The sequence below is a fragment of the Calidris pugnax genome, unplaced genomic scaffold, assembly GCF_001431845.1.
Source record: "Calidris pugnax isolate Ruff unplaced genomic scaffold, ASM143184v1 scaffold13, whole genome shotgun sequence".
NCBI classification, from domain to species: domain Eukaryota; kingdom Metazoa; phylum Chordata; class Aves; order Charadriiformes; family Scolopacidae; genus Calidris; species Calidris pugnax.
Genome location: NW_015090810.1, coordinates 15438033 through 15457616, shown reverse-complemented (window position 1 = coordinate 15457616; position 19584 = coordinate 15438033). Strand labels below are relative to the sequence as shown.

The 19584-nt window shown below is 35.0% G+C and overlaps 1 protein-coding gene across 2 annotated transcripts in view; it reads left to right on the top strand.

Annotated features, from left to right (window-relative positions):
* Positions 1-19584, top strand: part of CDH7 (cadherin 7, type 2) — a 72486-nt gene that overhangs the window by 27752 nt on the left and 25150 nt on the right. For both annotated transcript variants that reach the window (XM_014938707.1, XM_014938708.1), the window contains exons 2-5: positions 2461-2755; positions 10463-10582; positions 12799-12966; positions 14315-14502. In XM_014938707.1, coding sequence (XP_014794193.1) covers positions 2461-2755; positions 10463-10582; positions 12799-12966; positions 14315-14502 — 771 coding nt within the window. The remainder of the gene's footprint in view (positions 1-2460; positions 2756-10462; positions 10583-12798; positions 12967-14314; positions 14503-19584) is intronic.

The following is a 19584-nucleotide window of genomic DNA, read 5'->3' as shown; positions in this document are numbered from 1 at the left end:
TGGGTCTTAGAAAAAGAAGAGGGGAAAAAAAAGTAAAAATAAATTGTCATATTATTACTTGCACAGTCCCACTGCTTATTTGTAGGGAAGATGGGTACTACTCCAGTTAAGTTTGGAAAAGCAGCAAGAGTTCCAGCTGCCAGATTTATGAGGTGAACAGAGGTATGGTTTATTGAATAAACTCCCAGACATCAGGGCTGAGGAATATGTATTTCTGTGGATCTTGAAAGAGCCTGGATGGGAGATACATTTTACCTTGATCTGCCCACAGTGTCAGCATTGACTATTCCTGAGTGTTCTGAGAAGTAGGACTTTAAACGCTCAGGAAACTCTACCAAAGACATTTCAGGCTTGTTTAGGTGTCTCAGGAGTTAGGTAGCAGCAGGATGGGGAGAAGCCATATTTTGAAATAACATGGCTAATCTGATTTATACATCCCAGTTTTGTTTTTTGATCCAGTCCAAAGCTCAGGCTCCATTTCTGTCTTAAAAGGGAGAGAGAGTGCACTGTAATTGCATAAGCGTAAGATATCCAGGCAGTGTAAGTGAAATAATGTGTAAGAAATAGGCAGCTTTTTATCCAGCTGAAAAATTCAAAACTGATCACGAATACTTCCCTGCTGAAATAGGAAAAGGTTTTGCAGCTGTGCTAAGTTATGCCTGAGATAGCAATTTTCTGCATGTATTCTGGAAGTGATTACTATCTCAGTGATACTCCCAGCTGAGAGAAAAAAAAAAAAAATATGGAGGAAATTATGATGATGATGACAGTTGAGTTACCTCCCAACTCAACATGTCATGGAGTTAGTAGAAGTACAAAGTAGATAAGACACATAAAGAATTGGAACATCTTTAACATTGTCCTCGGCTATTTATAAGTAATAATCTACATTTTAACAAACGAGCAAGTACTTTGAATTTTACTGATGTTCTTTTCAGTTGTATCATATTAAATACATCAAGTGTGTGTGTTACTTTAATTGATATCAATAGATCAATTACATTTCTGATATAAGTTTGAAAAGTATATGGGAATTGTTTGAATCTGTGTTCTGCAACAGGAAGATGAGACTCAGAAGACATAAAAAAGAGCTACAAAAACCTGTGGAATTTTGCTCTGTAACTTAAAATAGCCTGTGTGATGAAGACGGAAGTTTCTTTCTGTAAATCAGTCTTCCAATTCCAATGGAAGATACATTTGGATCTATTGGAGTACATTTGTTATGTGCTGTTACAAGGAAACTGTACCTGACTTTCGATACTGTGTAGTCCAGGCAGTGCCGGGACAATTCTTGGTCTTTCTCAGGCCCTGCATTTTTCTGAAGTTATGTAGCGTATGAAGGCACAGACCCAGGTCGGTGATACAACCAGAATCGTTTATTATAAACAACAGGCAGCTTATATAGTACTAATGTATCTTCTTTCCCAACCGACACACCCCTGCAACCCCCAACTGCCAGGTGGGCAGAATTGCCCTCAATCAGTAGGGTCGTTAGGTACTGGTTTCAAGCGGCTTCAAGCTCGAACAGGGTAGGTTTAGACTGAACATTAGGAAGGAATTTTTCACAGAGAGAGTGGTCGGGCATTGGAACAGGCTGCCCAGGGAGGTGGTTGAGTCACCGTCCCTGGATGTGTTTAAGGGACGTTTAGATGTGGTACTGAGGGATATGGTGTAGGGGAGTACTTTGTAGAGTAGGGTAGATGGTTGGACTCGATGATCCCAAGGGTTTCTTCCAACCTAGACGATTCTATGATTCTATGATTCTATGGTTATGTGTCATTAGGACTTGCTCACGGGCCTTCCCCTGCTGGTGTTCCTGCTGCTTCTATTTCTTCTGGTCTCTGCTTCTTCCACAATCCTGTTCACCCACAAAGTTAGATCATGGAAAACAAGATATGGAAGTGAAGTTACCAGCCCATTAGATAGTAGTTAGAAATCTATCAACCAGCCCATTTTAATTCATTTGATATGTTTTACTGCTCTGCACTGTAGAAAGTATAAAATCAGTATGTTTTTTCCTATACAAGTGCAGGAGTAAATACATACTGACATTAAGTTTATAGTGATATTTACTTGAAGTCTTACCCTTCAGTAGGATAATAAGCTGAAATCAACAATGTAGTTAAATTCAGGTAGAAATAAAGTCATCATTATAATAATATATGCACATGTGTGTATGTGTGGCTCTGTAAAATTCTCTATGAAAAGACCATAAGACAACATCAACTGCACTTGAAAATGAGATTCCTTGGAGGAAAGAATGAAATTATCTTGCTCAAAAGAGCAAGCTGACAGATTCTAATGGTCATTCGTATACTGTGCACGATAAACACTCAGCTTATCTTTCCAAGAACAATAAAATTTCATGTACTACTGCTCGACATAAGAGTTATTTTTACATATCTCCATGCCACTGACTGTCTTGTAAGTTAATCTCATCTCTCATCAATTTTTCACCAGCTTCACTCTGATGTTGATAAAGGAGATGGTTCAATCAAATACATCTTGTCAGGCGAAGGGGCAAGTTCCATTTTCATTATTGATGAGAACACAGGGGATATTCATGCTACAAAGAGGCTGGACCGAGAAGAGCAGGCCTACTACACGCTCCGAGCACAAGCACTAGATAGGCTGACTAATAAACCCGTGGAACCAGAATCTGAGTTCGTCATTAAGATTCAGGACATCAATGACAATGAGCCAAAATTTCTGGATGGTCCTTACACTGCTGGAGTTCCTGAGATGTCTCCTGTGGGTAAGTGCAAAATACACTGTTGGTGTTGTGGGAAATCTGTTCCTATTGCCTTTTACAAATTTTCATTATTTTTTTTTCTGTATTGAACTAAGCTACTTAATTATCTATGAGACACCTGCAACAGTTAGATATTTCAAGACTTAACTGGAAATAACATGCTAGATTAAGTATTTACCCTTTCAAAAATGTTGTAAAACTCAAATAGGTATGTAGGGATTCAGATAAGCCTGTTATGGTGTATTTCTCATTCCAGTGCCCAGAGGCTTTGTTTTGTAATTCTCATTAACAATAATAAATTTCACGCCTGTGCTGTGGTACTCAGAGGTGATAATATATCAGTTTGTTCAGATAAAATCAGTTCTTAAAAAAACTTTTCAAATTCCTGCTAGTGCATAGTATAAATTTTTTGTTGTGTTGCATATATAAGTAACAGTTTACTGTACATCTTTTCTAATACTGAAAATTCAGCTCTCTAGGAAATATATGCAAGCAGCACAGACTGGAGTACAATTTGAGAGTGTCAAAACTCCAGTGGAATCAGAGAAGAATGTCTTTTAGAGGCTTCATCCTCTAAACAGATCCTCTGTTGGAAAAGAAGAAATGCTAGTTTTCCCTGAGTTTGAATTAGGGAAGAATTTCAACATCAAATCCACTATCTCTTCATTTTAAAGAGACCAAATGCTCATCTATTGTCAGGTGCCACTGTTCCTTTGAAAGCTGACTGATATAGACTGGATTGGAGTTTGGCCCAGAGGCATTTCATTAAAATTTCCTTTAACATGAAATTATAAAATGTAAGCATAAAGCTTAAAGAAAAAAAAAAAAAAAGAATCTACCTCAGTGGAAATATGTGTATAGGAAGTCTCACTTCAGGTTAAGAGATGGTGATTGAAGTTAGGATTTTCTTTGCTTGACTGATTTTGAATCATATCAAAATTTGATACTCCTACAATAAGACTGCCCAGATGGAATTTTCTGTAGTTTCCTCAATACCGTCTCCTGTGGTTTTGGGCATCAAACAATGCCACAAAATTAGAGCTGGAGAGGAAAAAAGAATCTTTCCTGCCTAAGTGCCCTGCAGCAACCATTAGTAAACATTGTTTTTATATTTGAAACTCAGCTTAGGAGCCAATCAGAGATGAGTAAAACATTGCTAATGAGTTTTTGATTTATTTATCTTACTAAGCAGTGAGCATAGATACTCTTTCTCATTTGCTACTTGGCATTTGTTCGTTGTCACTCAAACACTATGTGGATGGCTGAAGAGGCAATAGTAGCCTTGGAAAGAAAGATGGACACCATAGCTTTTGAGGAGCATCAGGGAGGAGATGAGTCAAAATACACTGCTAAGAACTTCTTACTGCTGCACTTTGGAAAAACAGGGATAATCTAAGACCATAAAACCTAAATACTCAGCATTCCAAAAATATGTTCTGTGAAAAATACATCTTTGTTTGTTTGTTTGTTTGTTTGTTCTTTTAATTGGTGTTTTGTTTTAGAATTAGATTATTTAAGTGAGCTGCAGTGTGCAGCAATGATTAGATTTTTACACCTTTGTCTTGTGTCCTGAAGAGCAATATCTCCACATTTCCCTTTTCCATGAGTTACCTCTGTCTTGACCTGTTCTGGCATATTAACATATGGACAGCTACTACTTACCTACACACACAAATCCATGCCTCTACCCCTCATCCATGCTCCATTTGTTCCAAAAATATATTGTGAATCAATCTATGGGGAGTGCATAGTGTGCAGTGGAGAACATAAGGACTATCTTTAAAAATGCGCTGCTTTTGCATATTTGGATGAATCTTTACCACAAAAATGACTGAAAGAAATTCTCTCCCATTCAGACTGCAACACCAAATACATATTTAACTTAGGTGGAATATTGTGCAAAATCACTAATGGAGACTTTTGCACTCGCTGAAATATGTATTGACTAAAGGCAGTTTCATCTTCACGAACTTCCTGAAACTGTATATTTTAAATATCTTCATGGTTTGTATCACGCAGCTACTGAATACTGCATTGTTAATGAATTAAGGATTACCATGAAATGCCTGTGTGGCACTTGTCCTACATCACATAGATTCATAGTTAATTCATATAACATGATTTTTAATTAATCACCCAGAACATTCATAAAATATTAAGAAGAAACACAGTATCTCTCTCCTATTTTGTTTAAAATTATATCCATGACAAGGATTTTTAATTGTATATTACACAAAATGAAAGAGATCACAGGATTATAAACCCAAATCAACTATAAAGCTAGGACTATAACCTGTAACCCAAAGGGTAGCAATGCAAGTATAATGATTCTGTATTTCATGTGACAAATACTTTAGGACATTAAGGCTAATTGAAGTAAATCTTTTCTGTTATTTGAAACGGCTTCGGGTCAGGTTCAAATTATATTTGGGTCAGGTCCAATTATATTGATTATGCTGAATAGGGTAAATATCTTGATGGCTTGTAAATCTATTCATAGCAAAACCCTCAAAGATATAGCCTGTCTGAAAATCATAGGGCTTTTTTTTAAAGTATGTCTCTTAAAAAATCTAGCAGTCTTATATTTCAAACAAAAAGATTACAAATTTTAGTTAAAGAACTATTAAAAAAGTGTTCCTGTAATATTGACTAAAAAAATAACTGATGTGAGATACGGGTCTGTTTGGCTTATAGCCAAGGGAATTTAGGATAAAAATTCCAATACCCAACGTAGGTTTGGTTTTGTTTACTCTCTCTACTCTCCAGACATACCAACAGCTTTGCTTGTTACTCAGCATAAGGGTAACCACATTTGTGCCACATTTATTATTTCTCATTGAGATAGATAGAAACATTTGATCTGTACCAAAGGAAAAAAAGAAAAAAAAAATATCTTGATGTCATGCTTAATCTGGTACAAGTGGGTAGTGGTTTTTGAGAGCCTGAATGAAGGAAGAGTGTCTCTCTCTGGTCATAAGCCCCCTCTGCTTCACTTTATCTGATGTTGCTACTGCCCTGGAACTAGTCTTAGGTCTTGTCCCCAAGTGAAGGCAACCTATTGAGGCTGTGGGAAGAGAGAGAGGAGGTGAAGACAGTAGAACCTGCCTCCAGGTGCTGTCTCTCCCCCTTCATACTCCTGGAGGGAAAAGGCTGTGGAGGCATTACTGCATCAGCTCTGAGTGAAGGCCAGTGGCAGAAGCACAGAAATACCAGCTAGTACAGAGCAGAACCAGACTAGGCTGTTGCCTAGAATAAGCAGCTACTATGGATAACTTGATAATAAAGGTGTTTGATATTTCTAGTAGCAGCTGATATCAAGTAGAAATATGATGCTGTCACATATTACACATCACTAATTCATATCAGTCAATGCCTTTAATAACTTATTGCCTTTAAGGGTCTATTTTGAATTTGTTAATGTGGCTATAATTCAATTGGTAAGGGTTGGTGCAGTTTCAAAAAAAAAATTTTTTTTAAGTTCATCTAATTTTAGAAAACAGTTTTCCCTTAAATGATTTCACCAATGTTAAAACCGGAAGTAGCACAAGCATCTCTCATGCAAACTAATTAAAAAACTTTGGTAAAATACCACAAAACTTGCTAGCAAGCTTTTTAAAAGCTCTGTGCAGAGGTTTCTAAAGCAATAAACTCAGAGATTTAAAAAGGATCCCTTTGAAGGATCTCCAACTCAAAATAAACTTCAGCAACCAGTTTACCTTTATCTGACCCTCTCACAAAAAAGTTGGTCTCTGCAATGTTGGAAACGTTGCTGAGTCTTGACTTGGGTAAATTAAAGTACAAGAAACATCCTAAATTTAAGGTCCTCTCTGCAAAAACCCTTCCCTCACTTTTGCCCTAATATTAGAACTTAAATAGGTCAAGTTCTCAGACTACTGTTAAAAGCTAGGTTAAAATTGATAGCTTAAACATTCTGGAAAAAAGCAGAAGTCTGTGCCAGCCACACAAAATCCAGTGTGGTATTAGTTAATATCAATAAAGAAATATGTGAAACGCCCTTTGATTAACAGCACAGTTTTTTCCCTCAGTATTTGCTGCAATTGCAGAGGAGTTTATGAAGTTGCTACACATAGAATTCTTTTTAATGAACTGATACTGAAACTTTGTTACAAAGACGTAATTCTAGAAAATAATATTTGTAAAATATAGGAATATAGAGGAATCCATATCTGAGAGTGAAAGACACTTTTTCAGTAAATAGCCCCTATTTTATTTTTTTTCAACTCATAGCAGATACACAAACTGTTAAGAAATATTTAAAGTTGTAGTTGTGAAGCTATGGGTTATAACAAGTCAGTAATGAAAGTTTGAAGCAGAGCTAGTGACCTGTTTACACCTGCAGCCTAGCACTCTGAATAACGCTGCCATAAACAAGATACTAGGACACTCATTTTGTTGGATGAAGATGTGGTGCCATTTTTTGAAAGTCCCACATTACCTATGAATCCTAATCTTGGACTCAGGTATGACAGTTCACTGCCTGTGTTATGACGTAGGGCAAAGTGTTCACAAATAAAAGAAAAATTTAATTTCAGTGCAGGAAAACAAATTCTCCTTTTCTAAGATGATGTAGTTGGAATTATGATGCAACTACCCATTTTTCCTCAATCTATACATTTATTTACTATCCATAAGACCATAAGAATCCGTAGAGCTTTATTGGTTACTTCTTTTTTTTTTTTTTTTTTTTTTTCTGTAATTTATTTGTTATGGTGGTTGAATGGTAAGTTACAATTTAAATGTAACAAACAAATGAACAGGAACTCCGTAAGCTTATGTTGGTTCTGGATATGTTCAAAATGCACCAAACTACTTTTAGTTAAGCGTCATACTGCTGTGGCACAGTTACTGTGAGACTTCTTGTTTTAACCTGGAGGCTGGAAGGTGGTTTTTTTTGGTGTTTTTTTTTTTTTTTTTTTTTTTTTTTTTTTTTTTTAAGGAAAATAAGCGTATGCATTTTACATCAATCTCTTGCAAGAAAAATTATGACAGCTCTGTGTTGCAGTGATTGTCCTCTGAAGGAATTCCTATTCTTCAAGAAAAATCTGCTTTCTCTGGAAAAATCTCTGGAAATCTTCACATACTAATCTTTCCGTGCATTATGTTTCCTTCGAACTGATTTTCTACATGTAGAGCTTTTCACATAGTTAGCATACCTTATATTAGCTTGCATATTCTTTTTAAAAAATATATTGTGCTGAATTCTCCCTCTTGGCATGAACTTGCGGAAGCTCAAATTTTTTGGGTGCAACTGGTAAAGACATAATGACAATAGCAGTTGTTTTAAAAGATCTTTCCCCCATGAGGTTTGAGAGAAGTTGATTATCACAAAGGGACTACAAAAGTGTCATTGTTTTTTAGTTGCTGGTTACACTCCAGTGGGGTGAGTGCATAAAGATTTAGTATTAGAGTTTCTACCTAAAATAATTCTTTTTCTAAAGGACCTATGTGTATTAGGAGAGAGCCAATTAGAGATTCAGATAATGACTTTATTCATCTCGCGGAATGTGGAGGGTTTGTTTGCTATATCAATAGATTCTTACAGCAAACAAGCAATTCTAGCTTGCAGGATTTCCAAAATGTCTGTGTTAAGGTTGCAGAGCCTGTGATTTCTTTGATCTTGTATTGGTCTGGAGTCCTTGAAAGCAACAAGAGCAAGGAGCAGAGATATAACTGTGTGTGAGGTTTATAAGCACTTTTGCCAATATTTGCAGACATTGTAAGCTTCATTGGCAGGGCTTAGGGACTTTGTAAATGTGGTAAGCCCGGCTTTCACAAAGAACACAGGATGTCAAATAGTCATTATGATACCCTTGTACTCAAAAGCTGGAGGGACTCTGGCAAGTTTAAAATAGGTTCCTGTAAGAAATTACATTATAGGGTAATCTATAAAATCAGTTTGACATACTGAATCAAAGCTCTCAGTTATTGGTGAACAGAAAATTGATGTATTTTAAGTCCCATAACTGATAAATGACTTGATGGATTAACTACCAATTTTCTTTTTAAAATTTCCATCTACTTAATAGTTGCATGTGAAATTTCAGGTTGAGAATAACCTTTTCCCTGTCCAAAAATGTTAGATAGTTCACAAGAGAGAAAAATTGCATTTAAAATAGAATTACAATAATAATACTTTGTCATGGATACTTCAGGAAGAGAGACCAGGAATATAGGTTAGTTAGGCCATAACTTAAGTGAATAAAGTTATGTTATGAATGATCTTTTCTGGTCAGAATTCATTCAAGCAGGTCCCGTCGTTTGTAATCTGTACCATTTTATGGAGGGCTGCATTTAATCCTCTGACTCTCCAAGCCTTCAGCCTGGTCCCAGGATCTGTTTATGATTGTCTGCTTAACAGAATTAAAAAAGCTGAGGAAAATAGGTGGGGATCATACTACGTCAGACATGGAGAATTTCAGAACTTTGTGCCACCCACTTCATGAAAAAATCCTAATAAAGCTGACCAGAATACAACTTATGTTAAGTTCACCCTGGCCATTTGCTATTGTAGCTTATTTTTATAGTGTAATGTCATGACTTGCTGCTCTTATTTTCGCATGTAAAAAATGTGTTCATTTGGAAAATGAACACTCTCTTTAACAAATGTTTTTCTCTAATCTTGTGTCTAAACACAGTTTATGAAGGGATCTGATCCTCTCTTGAAGAACTTTACTGGGCGTCTGCCAAATTGCTACACTATTAATTTTCAGCTTAACCTCTAAATGGTTCCCTGGGCTGTTGAATGGAAGGTCTCAATGTTCCAGACAATCTGCCAGTGAGAAAAAAAAATCCTTTCTGGCTATCAAAGGGTGGTGACCATGGCCAAGACCCTGGCTCCCAAGTATTGTTTCATCCTGCTCTCAGCATACATTATGGTAGTTGTTGTACAGAACAAAACAAATGGGAACTGACATAGAGAACATAACAAATAGGAGCTGGATGCAGCATGATAACCTCACAAAATATATCTCTCTTTCTAGCCAGTTAGACATTTTGCTTTCTTATTCCTGTCAACACAGAGACATTTCTTGCTTAAGAAATGTTTATGCAGCAGATTATTATCACAACTGATACTAAAATACTGCAGATTATTGAAAGAAATTAATACTTTTTAAAGGAATTTAGAGACACCTCTCACCAGTTTTGTTTGGTTTTATTTTACAGAAACTGTTCAGCCATCTCTTTACAATAGGGTAAACAATTTTATAGGTTAAAAGTAATTATATATATATGTATACAATTTTCAAAAGATATAGTACTTCTGTATGAATGTATATTTGAATCTCCAATTACTTGTTACAATTTTAGCATGCAGACTTCAAAGGGAAACTATCATTACATTTCCTACTTAAGCATATCTTAGGCATCACCATCATTTAAGAAATATTACTCACACACCCTCCACTAACCAAAGGCAGAGATAGAGATGGTGAGCTACTGAGTGAGATTTTTTTTATTGCTGTGAGTCAAAGGCTGAGACTATTTGGGAAGACGGAACTCTGTAATAGCTGATATTACTGGTTTACAAAGATGACCTTCTACTTGAAGCTGAATCAGAATGGAAATGATAAATAGTTGTGAAGAAGCCACCTCACACTGTTACAGATACATATTGGCACGGCATGTTGGATACATGTAGTTCAGATTTTTTGATCTTTTATGTACAATAGTCCTTTAAACATTTTGCAGGTACCTCTGTGGTTCAAGTGACAGCCACTGATGCAGATGATCCTACTTATGGCAACAGCGCTCGAGTGGTTTACAGCATATTGCAAGGGCAACCTTACTTTTCTGTGGAGCCAAAAACAGGTAACTTTCCATAAACTCTCTACAGTAATGCTGAGAAAAAAGAAAATGTGCATTAAAACTTGCTAGAAACTTATTAATGTGGTCTCTTAGTTAATTGAATACATTTGGATTTTCTTAATCTTTTAATCTCTTATTGTTCAGAATAGATTATGAAAACCACACACCTGAGGTATGTGATAAGCAGACATTGCTGGAATGGGAATTTTTATCTTGTCAATCTGACAGCTCCCTGGTCTGCTGCCTGGTGCTGTCTTTCTGATAAATGAAAATTTCAAGATGCTGTGAACAAGTTTTTTTGCAGATGTTTGTTTTAGAAATATCTAAATGTCACATGGCTGGATTTCCTTAGCTATAGGTTTACGGCATGATCACTTCTCCATTCTACTTTTTAAACTGAAAGGCTTTTTTTGTGGGAAATATATCATTTCTTTATTAGTTTGAAGAAGAAAGCACTGTGCTTCCAATCCTTATCTGATACAATGTTTTACTACCACTTTCAAATCAAATTACTGGGAGAACATTTTTTTTACTAATTTCATGACATTTTGTGAATATTTTAAGCCACAACAAGATATAACCTATAATGCTCTGTTGGTTTAATAAACATTATCCATTCTACTGTATCATTTCATAGAGCAGGAAAATAAGTTCTCACTCTGCTCAGTTCAGTTTGATGTCTGAACTTTCACTTACACCAACATGGAGAAGAGTTAAAATCTTCATTTCAGAGACAGATAAATTGAGACAAAAGAGAAACAACTATTTACCCCATTTATAGGAAACAGCAAAGGCCATACTTAAATTTGTGGAAATAAGCACTATAATTATTTTCATATTGCAACAGGTCCAGTCTCAGCAGGAATATATAACACTTTCTTTTTCCCCACATTAAGTATGATTTATAGTAGTTTTCTTTCTCTCTCCTCATGTACAATGTATATTGTAATAATGACTGCAGACAGCCCTTGAACAGTACCATAGCAGTTTCTGCTAAATAAAAATCTTTAAAGAATCAGACTAAAATGTTTGCATACATTTTCACTTTGATGTGATACTCAAATTTCTTGTGTATCTGATAATTACCTTTCAAGCGATTGGTAAACATTGCCTGGCAATTTAGCTACTATAGGAAAACAAGCAGGCCAGAAAAAAACAATGTATAGACAATAACATTATGAAAGTGTATGTTAATTTTATTTTAACATGTCTTGTAAAATGAGTGAAATGTGCCAGACAGTCTGTTTGTGAAATGAGAAATGATTAATGACAAGTCCTGCATTCATAAAGGAAGAAAGAAATAAAACTCTAACTAAACATTCAACAAATATCCGATGAAGAGATATGTGTCCCAATGTGCCTCTCTTTTATTTAGTTTGTTTATGTTTCTTTTGCTGCTGACACTAAGTGCTGGTGGAGTAAACGGCTGTGTCTCTGGAAATCAGAGTTAGCGGCTGTACTGTACTCAGCATGAAATATTCATAAAGTCATCATGTTTTAAGAAGGCATATTTATTTTCTGATCTATATCAACAGAACTGAAAGGATAAGACGAGGAGTTTTCTTTCGGTTTTCATTTCAAATCAATCAATTACAAATTGCATGCAGATCATCAAATGGATATAACAGAAATACTTCAGATATTACACTATTTCCATTAATAAATAAAAAGTCTCTTAATTACACTAATGCTACAGAAGTGAGTACTGTTAAAGCAAATACCTGGTAAAGTAAGATAATTTCATATATACATGGAGTGTGGAATGATATCAGTATTAGTAAGAGCTGATTATGTGAATGACTATTCAAGACACTGTGAAATTAATCTTGACCTTGGAATCTTAAAAATGAATGTGGAATATTCTGTTGTTCCTAGCTCTAAAAGAGTGGTAAATCAAACAAAGAGGCTGATATCTTCCAGGGAAGGGAGTGTTACCCAAGACACTATAAAGTCTACAGTTCAGAGAGAAGATATTTGGAAAAAACAGTCATGGATGGCATTAACCAAAGAATATAATACTAAATAAAAATTGGTGGGCTTTGGTGACTTCTTAAAATAAGGTTGTAGTATGTCAGATCAACTCCTAGTAAAAACTGATATCAGTGTTGAAATGAATTCTTTCCTCTCTTATTGTAATCATTGATCTGCTACTACCTTTTAAAGGCAAACGCAACTTTCATGGTAACGTGTGCCCATTGACATATCTTGTCTTACTGCAGGTGTTATCAAGACTGCCCTTCCAAATATGGATAGAGAAGCCAAGGACCAATACCTACTAGTTATTCAAGCAAAGGATATGGTTGGACAGAATGGGGGATTATCAGGGACTACATCTGTAACTGTCACCCTGACTGATGTTAATGACAACCCACCCCGCTTTCCACGACGTAAGTTATTTTGTAAAAATATGACTTGTGATATTATTTCTAAACATCGTTATTTTCCTTACACATGCTAGTTTTAAACAAAGATTAAAAGTGCTCAGCTTCCATGTATACTTTGAGAATCACTGACAGCATGGCTGCTGCTGATTATTATTATTATTATTACTGATATTATTTAATTATTATTATTACATTGTAAGTGTATTTTTTTTTTACCTAAAATATTTCAGATAAGAAATTATGTCCAGTATGTACATTTATTGCCCTTTACTTCCTTTCTATGAATAAAAAGACAAAAAAGGATACACCTTAACAGATATTTAGCTTGTGCCAGTTGATTGAGGATACATAGTTCTTTAATTTGGCTCTTAATCCTTCATATTCCTTTGACATTTTAGCAGTATTTCTCTTGTACATACAGTGTTTCCTAAGGAGTTAATCACAGAAAAGCTGGAAAGTCGTCTTCCTTCCATTTAGTTTCTTTGACTAAGGTGGCTTTCTTCCTAACGAAAGCAAGGAGTACACTATTGTACACTCAAATCTGAAGAGCTCAGTTTATTAATAGCACTCTGCCTGGGGTGCTTTTATCTTTAAAAAAAAAAAAAAAAAGTCCTTGCTAAGTAGAATTAAAATAACATGAAGAATATATTCACATCCACTACAGCTTCACGTCCAATAATATAAAAAGATATCTGTACATAATAGATTTCCTGTTATTTCAAGCCACCAACCACCTGAAATAAAAATAGAGTAAGTAAAGTTATTTTTGAAGGTGAGGGTGTTGTTGGTTACACACTGCACTCAGATACCCTTTTGACAGCACATATATCATTTTCTACTTGAATAAAAAACCTGGAATTTTCAAGAATGCAGATCGTGCACTTACTGTTAAAGAAATGAATATATATCAGTATCTGGTCATATTCAAATTGCAAACTGACCAAGATATACAGCTATAAAAGAATAAGAGTTTATATTGATATTATTTGACTTACTGGCTGTTTTTCTTCTTTTGTGGAAAACAATGTAAAATATTTTCTGCATTGGAACTCCGTAGGAGCAATTCACCTCATGATTTGCACCTAAATTTTTAATTATGTTTTGTATCTCTGCCTTACATTTCTCTCACTGTAGGAAGAAATTATGTCCATAGTACTTCAAGTAGAGTCCATCATAAGGAAAACCTTGCAAAAAAGGGGTAATTCTATTGTTTAACTAAACATATTCTTGTAGTCTAAGTAAGTATTTGAGTGTATGATTTGAAGGGAGGTAGATTTTAAGAAGGTGAGATTTTTTTTTTAGCCTACAGTCCCAGACAACTTTGAATTCATTAGATTTTTAAATTTCACAGGATCATATCAGTATAATGTTCCAGAGTCTTTGCCAGTGTCTTCTGTGGTGGCAAGAATAAAAGCTGCAGATGCAGATGTGGGACCTAATGCTGAAATGGAATATAAGATTGTAGATGGTGATGGTCTGGGAGTATTCAAAATTTCTGTCGACAAAGAAACCCAGGAGGGAATCATAACAATTCAGAAAGTAAGTCTGATTTTTCTCAATGATTCTGTTTGGTTCTGTGCAAGATGAGGGCAGGTAATGAGAGTATGAGCTTCTGTTTCCTAAGAGCCTTAACTGCTATAAAAGTGTCCACTGACATGTTTCATCTTGACTTCAGTGTGTGCATGTGTGAGTGTGATTTTGAGCTTTCTTAATGACTTACACTGAAAATTCATGTAGTTTTTTTTTTTTGCAGTAGCTGCATTGTTTTGATTTTTTTTTAAAGCTCCTGCACATAAAAGTCTGTATGAGAATCTAATCTTTAGTTTTGTTTGTCTTTGTGTTAAACAGAAAATGTGAAAATATATCTTACAGTAAAAATGCACACTCCAAATACAAAATGGATCTTAAGCATAATTATAAAAAATGCAAAAATCTAATTGTCTTTCTCTGGTGTTGTTTTAATCAGAAGACACACATTTCTATTGTTAAAATTATGTACCAGTAAGAATAGTTGTTCTACAAGATAATATGTAAGAAAAATATTATTTTAAAAATGGAAACATTTAAAGACTTATTTTTTCTTAGCTTTCTATATGTACAGTTAGGAAACTAATATTTTAAAATTGAAAAATATTGTTTATATAAAACATTAAAGCTCGTCATTCTTAACTTACTGCAACACATTTTAAAGAGTATACCTTTACAAAATAACAGTGTGCTGAAATATTTTGCAAGAAAATTTTAATTTTGAGGAGAGCAGGAAAAAATCCCAACACCTTAGACAGGATAATCACTTCTCATATAGTTTCACACTCTTAATATTTGAGTGCTTCATGATGACAATACTGAATCTGTGGCCCTAACACTGCTAAGTACTTTAATACCCTCTAAAAGGTGGGACTGACCTGACATTTTAGAATATGTGTAAGTAATTTCCTGAAGAAGGACCTTTGTTTGTAGTCAATATGATTTCATAGCAGATTTTTCTTCCCTATATAGTCTTTAAACTCGGTAAATTTCACCTAACAGTTGTGGGGTTTTTTTGGTTTTTTCCTACCTTCAGAACATCATCTCCTTTCTATAACAATATAAAACTTTAGTAACATTTTTCCTTTCAAAAAAGTAAATACTGCATGGTGTTGCAAAGCAACACACTAATTCTCTGATGCCCTGAACACCTACTGAGACCTGGTAAGCGTCCATAGATGTCACAGTAAATGGAGGATGTTCAGCATTCTTGAAAGATCAGGCTCTAATATGTGTAATGTGAATCATCTTTTGTCAAGGCAAAAACATCCATCTCAGGCTTCTTGCAAACTGTGCTAATTTCTGCTTAGCACATTTGAAATACAAGTGATGTACAGTTTGGCTGTTCAACAGCCAAATTCAATGTGGCTCCTTCAGTTTGCTTGTTTAAGGTTTTTAAGCAAAGATCTGGAAGAAATATGCCTGTGCTACAGCAAGAGCATTTATCAGTGCCACAATGAACAACACTAAATCAGTTGGGGGCTTCAGCAATCTAATTTGAGAACTGATGAGTTCATTTTAATTTTTAGTATGCTCTTGTAGTCATCATGTTTGTTTCTGGAATATCCTGATTCCAGTGTTGTACAGTGCATCAAATAGTTGTCATTTATTATTTCTATAATCACTTTAGCCAGAAAGCTGAATTGGACTTTTCAGTACTGAACATTTATCCAGAGAAGTGCCCTATGAAATAGCTATTGGACTACATTAAGAAGGTTACAAAATTTTGACCTCATAAAATGCTCCAATTTGCTAATCATTTTTAAAGCTAGATGCTGCTATATTTTGACACAAGAAATCAGACATTTTTTCTCTGCAGTGTTAGAACTTTCCTCTTATTTTCCTACTGTTTTCTACTTACTTTCCTCTGCCATACCCAAAGGTGAGTCCCCATGCTGAGGGACACCTCCCAAACCTCAGGATGCCCTTAGCTCTTCATTTGGACTCCAGGGAACTTGGTGCCTTGTCCAAGGCTGAAAGATCCTCCCTGCCAACCCTCCAGAGAACGTTGGTTAGGAGGGAAGAAAGTAAGTGAAGAACTCAAGCACAGTGGCTAACAGGCAACTGCAGAAGACCATTAATGACAGTGTATGCAGGTTAAATGGTCTTCAACTACCAAGCCTTACCTGCCAGGTCACTATAGAGTCAGGCAGAGGTTATACTTGTGTGATAATGTGTGGTTAGTTGTAAAGAATTGGTGAAGAAATTAAATCTGAAGCCTGGAATCTGCCTGAACATTTTATGATTGGGCACATGGTGCTCTGTACACCTCCGAGTGCAATTCTCCTTTTCATGCCCCTGAAATCAACTGAGGCATTGAGAAACAGCTCAGCCTCAAAACACATGCCCATCAGTTGGAACTTGTGTGTATTTCTATGCTCAGATGACATGTCTGTGCACACATCAAGCAGTGAAATGCCAAGACAAAGACTTCTGAAAAGGCACGCTTTGGTTCTAAATGCAAATGCATGCTTTAGCTTTTCATACTTTTGCTGCAATCATACATACGAATCAGCAGGTCAGGCATGAAAATCACTGCCAGTATCTCTGAGCAGCTGAAGACACAGCTCCATTTTTGTGCTGGGTGGTGTGAACAAAGTTTGGCACCTGGTTATTGGAGTTCCATACACAAACTGAGGATTTTACATTCTGTTTTTAGAAGGATAACCATTTTGAGACAATTTGAAAACTTGACTTCCTCACTAAAAACTAAGATTTTTTTTTAACACGTAAGGAGCATCAAGTAAAAAAAAATTTAAAAAAAAAAGAGAAGTGAGATTTAAGAATTCAGTGAGCAAAGCAGGATTTGAGTATCCTCCAAGTGGGTGGAATATGAAAGAAAATGACCAAGGATCAGCAAAAAATTAAAAAAAAATACTTATATATATAAATTCAGGAAAATGAACTTTTTTGAAGCAGATATACCAAGAATTGTGATATTAGAAAAAGAAAAATATTGCATCACTACATATTTCCCAAGATTACTTGTGTATAATGGACTTAACTAATACATATATTGACTTGATAGCTGACAAAATTGGTGAATGAGATTTGAGTGTGTTTAATTTTTGGTTTGGTTTGGTTTTTTTCATCCACATTTTAACACATTTTTTCTCTGCATCCTATGACACAGAGACTTCAAAACATCCTCCACAAAAAAAAAAATAAATTCATGGTTTTACTCTAATAGTGATATTACTCGAAATACAGAATTTATTCTTTCTTCGTTTGTATCTCTTCTGCATTGCTTAACCCAGATATCTCTTTGGTTTGCACAGTTTATTGAGGATGGATTTTTCTCTGAACAGTTTGAAAACAGTGCTATTTTTCAAATAGTAGTAGTAGTTCTGCTCATAGTTTTTGTAGTCGTGGCAGGACTGACGCTTACATGTTGCTGAACATGCAAGCACTGTTGCTACCTAGTGCCTAATGTCAGTATATACTAGCTACTTGACTAAATCTTAGTTCTCAGTAACATTTTGACAAAAGTTGAAATTTTTGAAAATGGTACTCTTATTTTAACTCCCTTGACCATATGGAATCAGAAAAGGGAGGAATACTTTCTCTGTGATTTCAATCATTTGATCTTTATCACTCCAACGAGTAAAGAGTAGAATTGAACTACCTTATGCAGCACAACTAAGGAGCATGCATGTTGTACCATTGTCCAGTATTTGCTGCTATGTGGCTTTTTACATCATTAGGACACCTTTTTTCTTTTGTCGTGGATATGATGTTTGAATGAGAATTAAATGAATGAGATGTGAAGTTTTTGTATTCCAGCAAGTTGATTAAATTCATTCTAGACCCAGAAAAAAAAGACTTTTTCAAAATATTATTTGGGACAAGGGCTAACTTTTGTTCACGAATTTATGGCTTAAATAATAACAAGAGCTTAAGAATGGGTAAATTGACTTTTTTGTGAGATCAGTGAAGCTAGAATTTCATCTTATGACAGGAACTAATAAAGACAGTGTTGAAAATTTACTCAGTTATTGGCACTAAAAAATAAAGTTTACCTTCTTCTGCAATACATTAACTGAATTAATTGACTGAATTAATATGCAAAACATTTAACCTGCTTGTATCTAGTGAGTAAGTTCTTTTTAGGATGCTCTGTTTCTAACCTGAAATAGGGTATGAAAAATTCTAGAAGACAAAATTTATTTTCCAGAAGCTGGTATAAACAAGAAGTAAATGTTCAGAGTGGTATTCTCAGCTTACAGGAAGGGTAGAACAGTGGTGGGAAAATAGTGGGGTATGTTCTTGTAATCTGCTGTGTTCATACAATTTGTTGCCTAGTAGTTTTAAGTGGAAAACTTCCTATTTTTTTCTTTTCCCACTTTTTCTTTTATTAAATATTAATGATAATAAAGAAATACAAATTTTTCACTTGTCAAATGCAACAGAATAAAGATGTTTCTTTATTTTTATTCTGTACTGAGAAGTCTAAAGATACCACCTACTCAAACTTCATGCTACATTTCTGATGTTTCAAATAGTAAGAGAGTTTGGCTATTCTCCACCTTGTAGGCACACTCTTTGTAGTGAATTCCTAAGTAGAGCTCAATTCCATGTCTAAATTACTTAAACAGGATTTAGGAAAACATCCATCTTATGTGATCTTGTCAGAAATAAAAAATGACTTGTATCGTTTTTGAAAAAATAATTAGGCATTTATATTTCTTAGAAGTGTTTGAAAATTTTATCCTGGTTCACTCTGTGACTCAGTTCTCCATCTGTAGAGAAGGATCAATTCTTTCCTGTGGTTTCATTTATAATTTACATTCTTCTATCAATGCTCTGTTAGTAAGGACTCAGATCATTTGCATAGCTACATTTCACAGTGGTGAGCATGCCTGGAAGGAAAGTGTAATTTTTCTGAATATACTAGAATTTTAAAAATGCATTGGATTTGTCTCTGCCTTAGAACTGAAGAGAAATAAAAAACGCTGAAAAGTATAATTTTATTTTATATATCATATGTGACTTTTTGGAAGGTTATGAATTCTGATTCCAGCCACTTTGAAGTCTATGGAGAGATTTTAGTTGACTTAAGTGGGGAAAAAAAAAGCCTGAAGATGCAATAGAGAG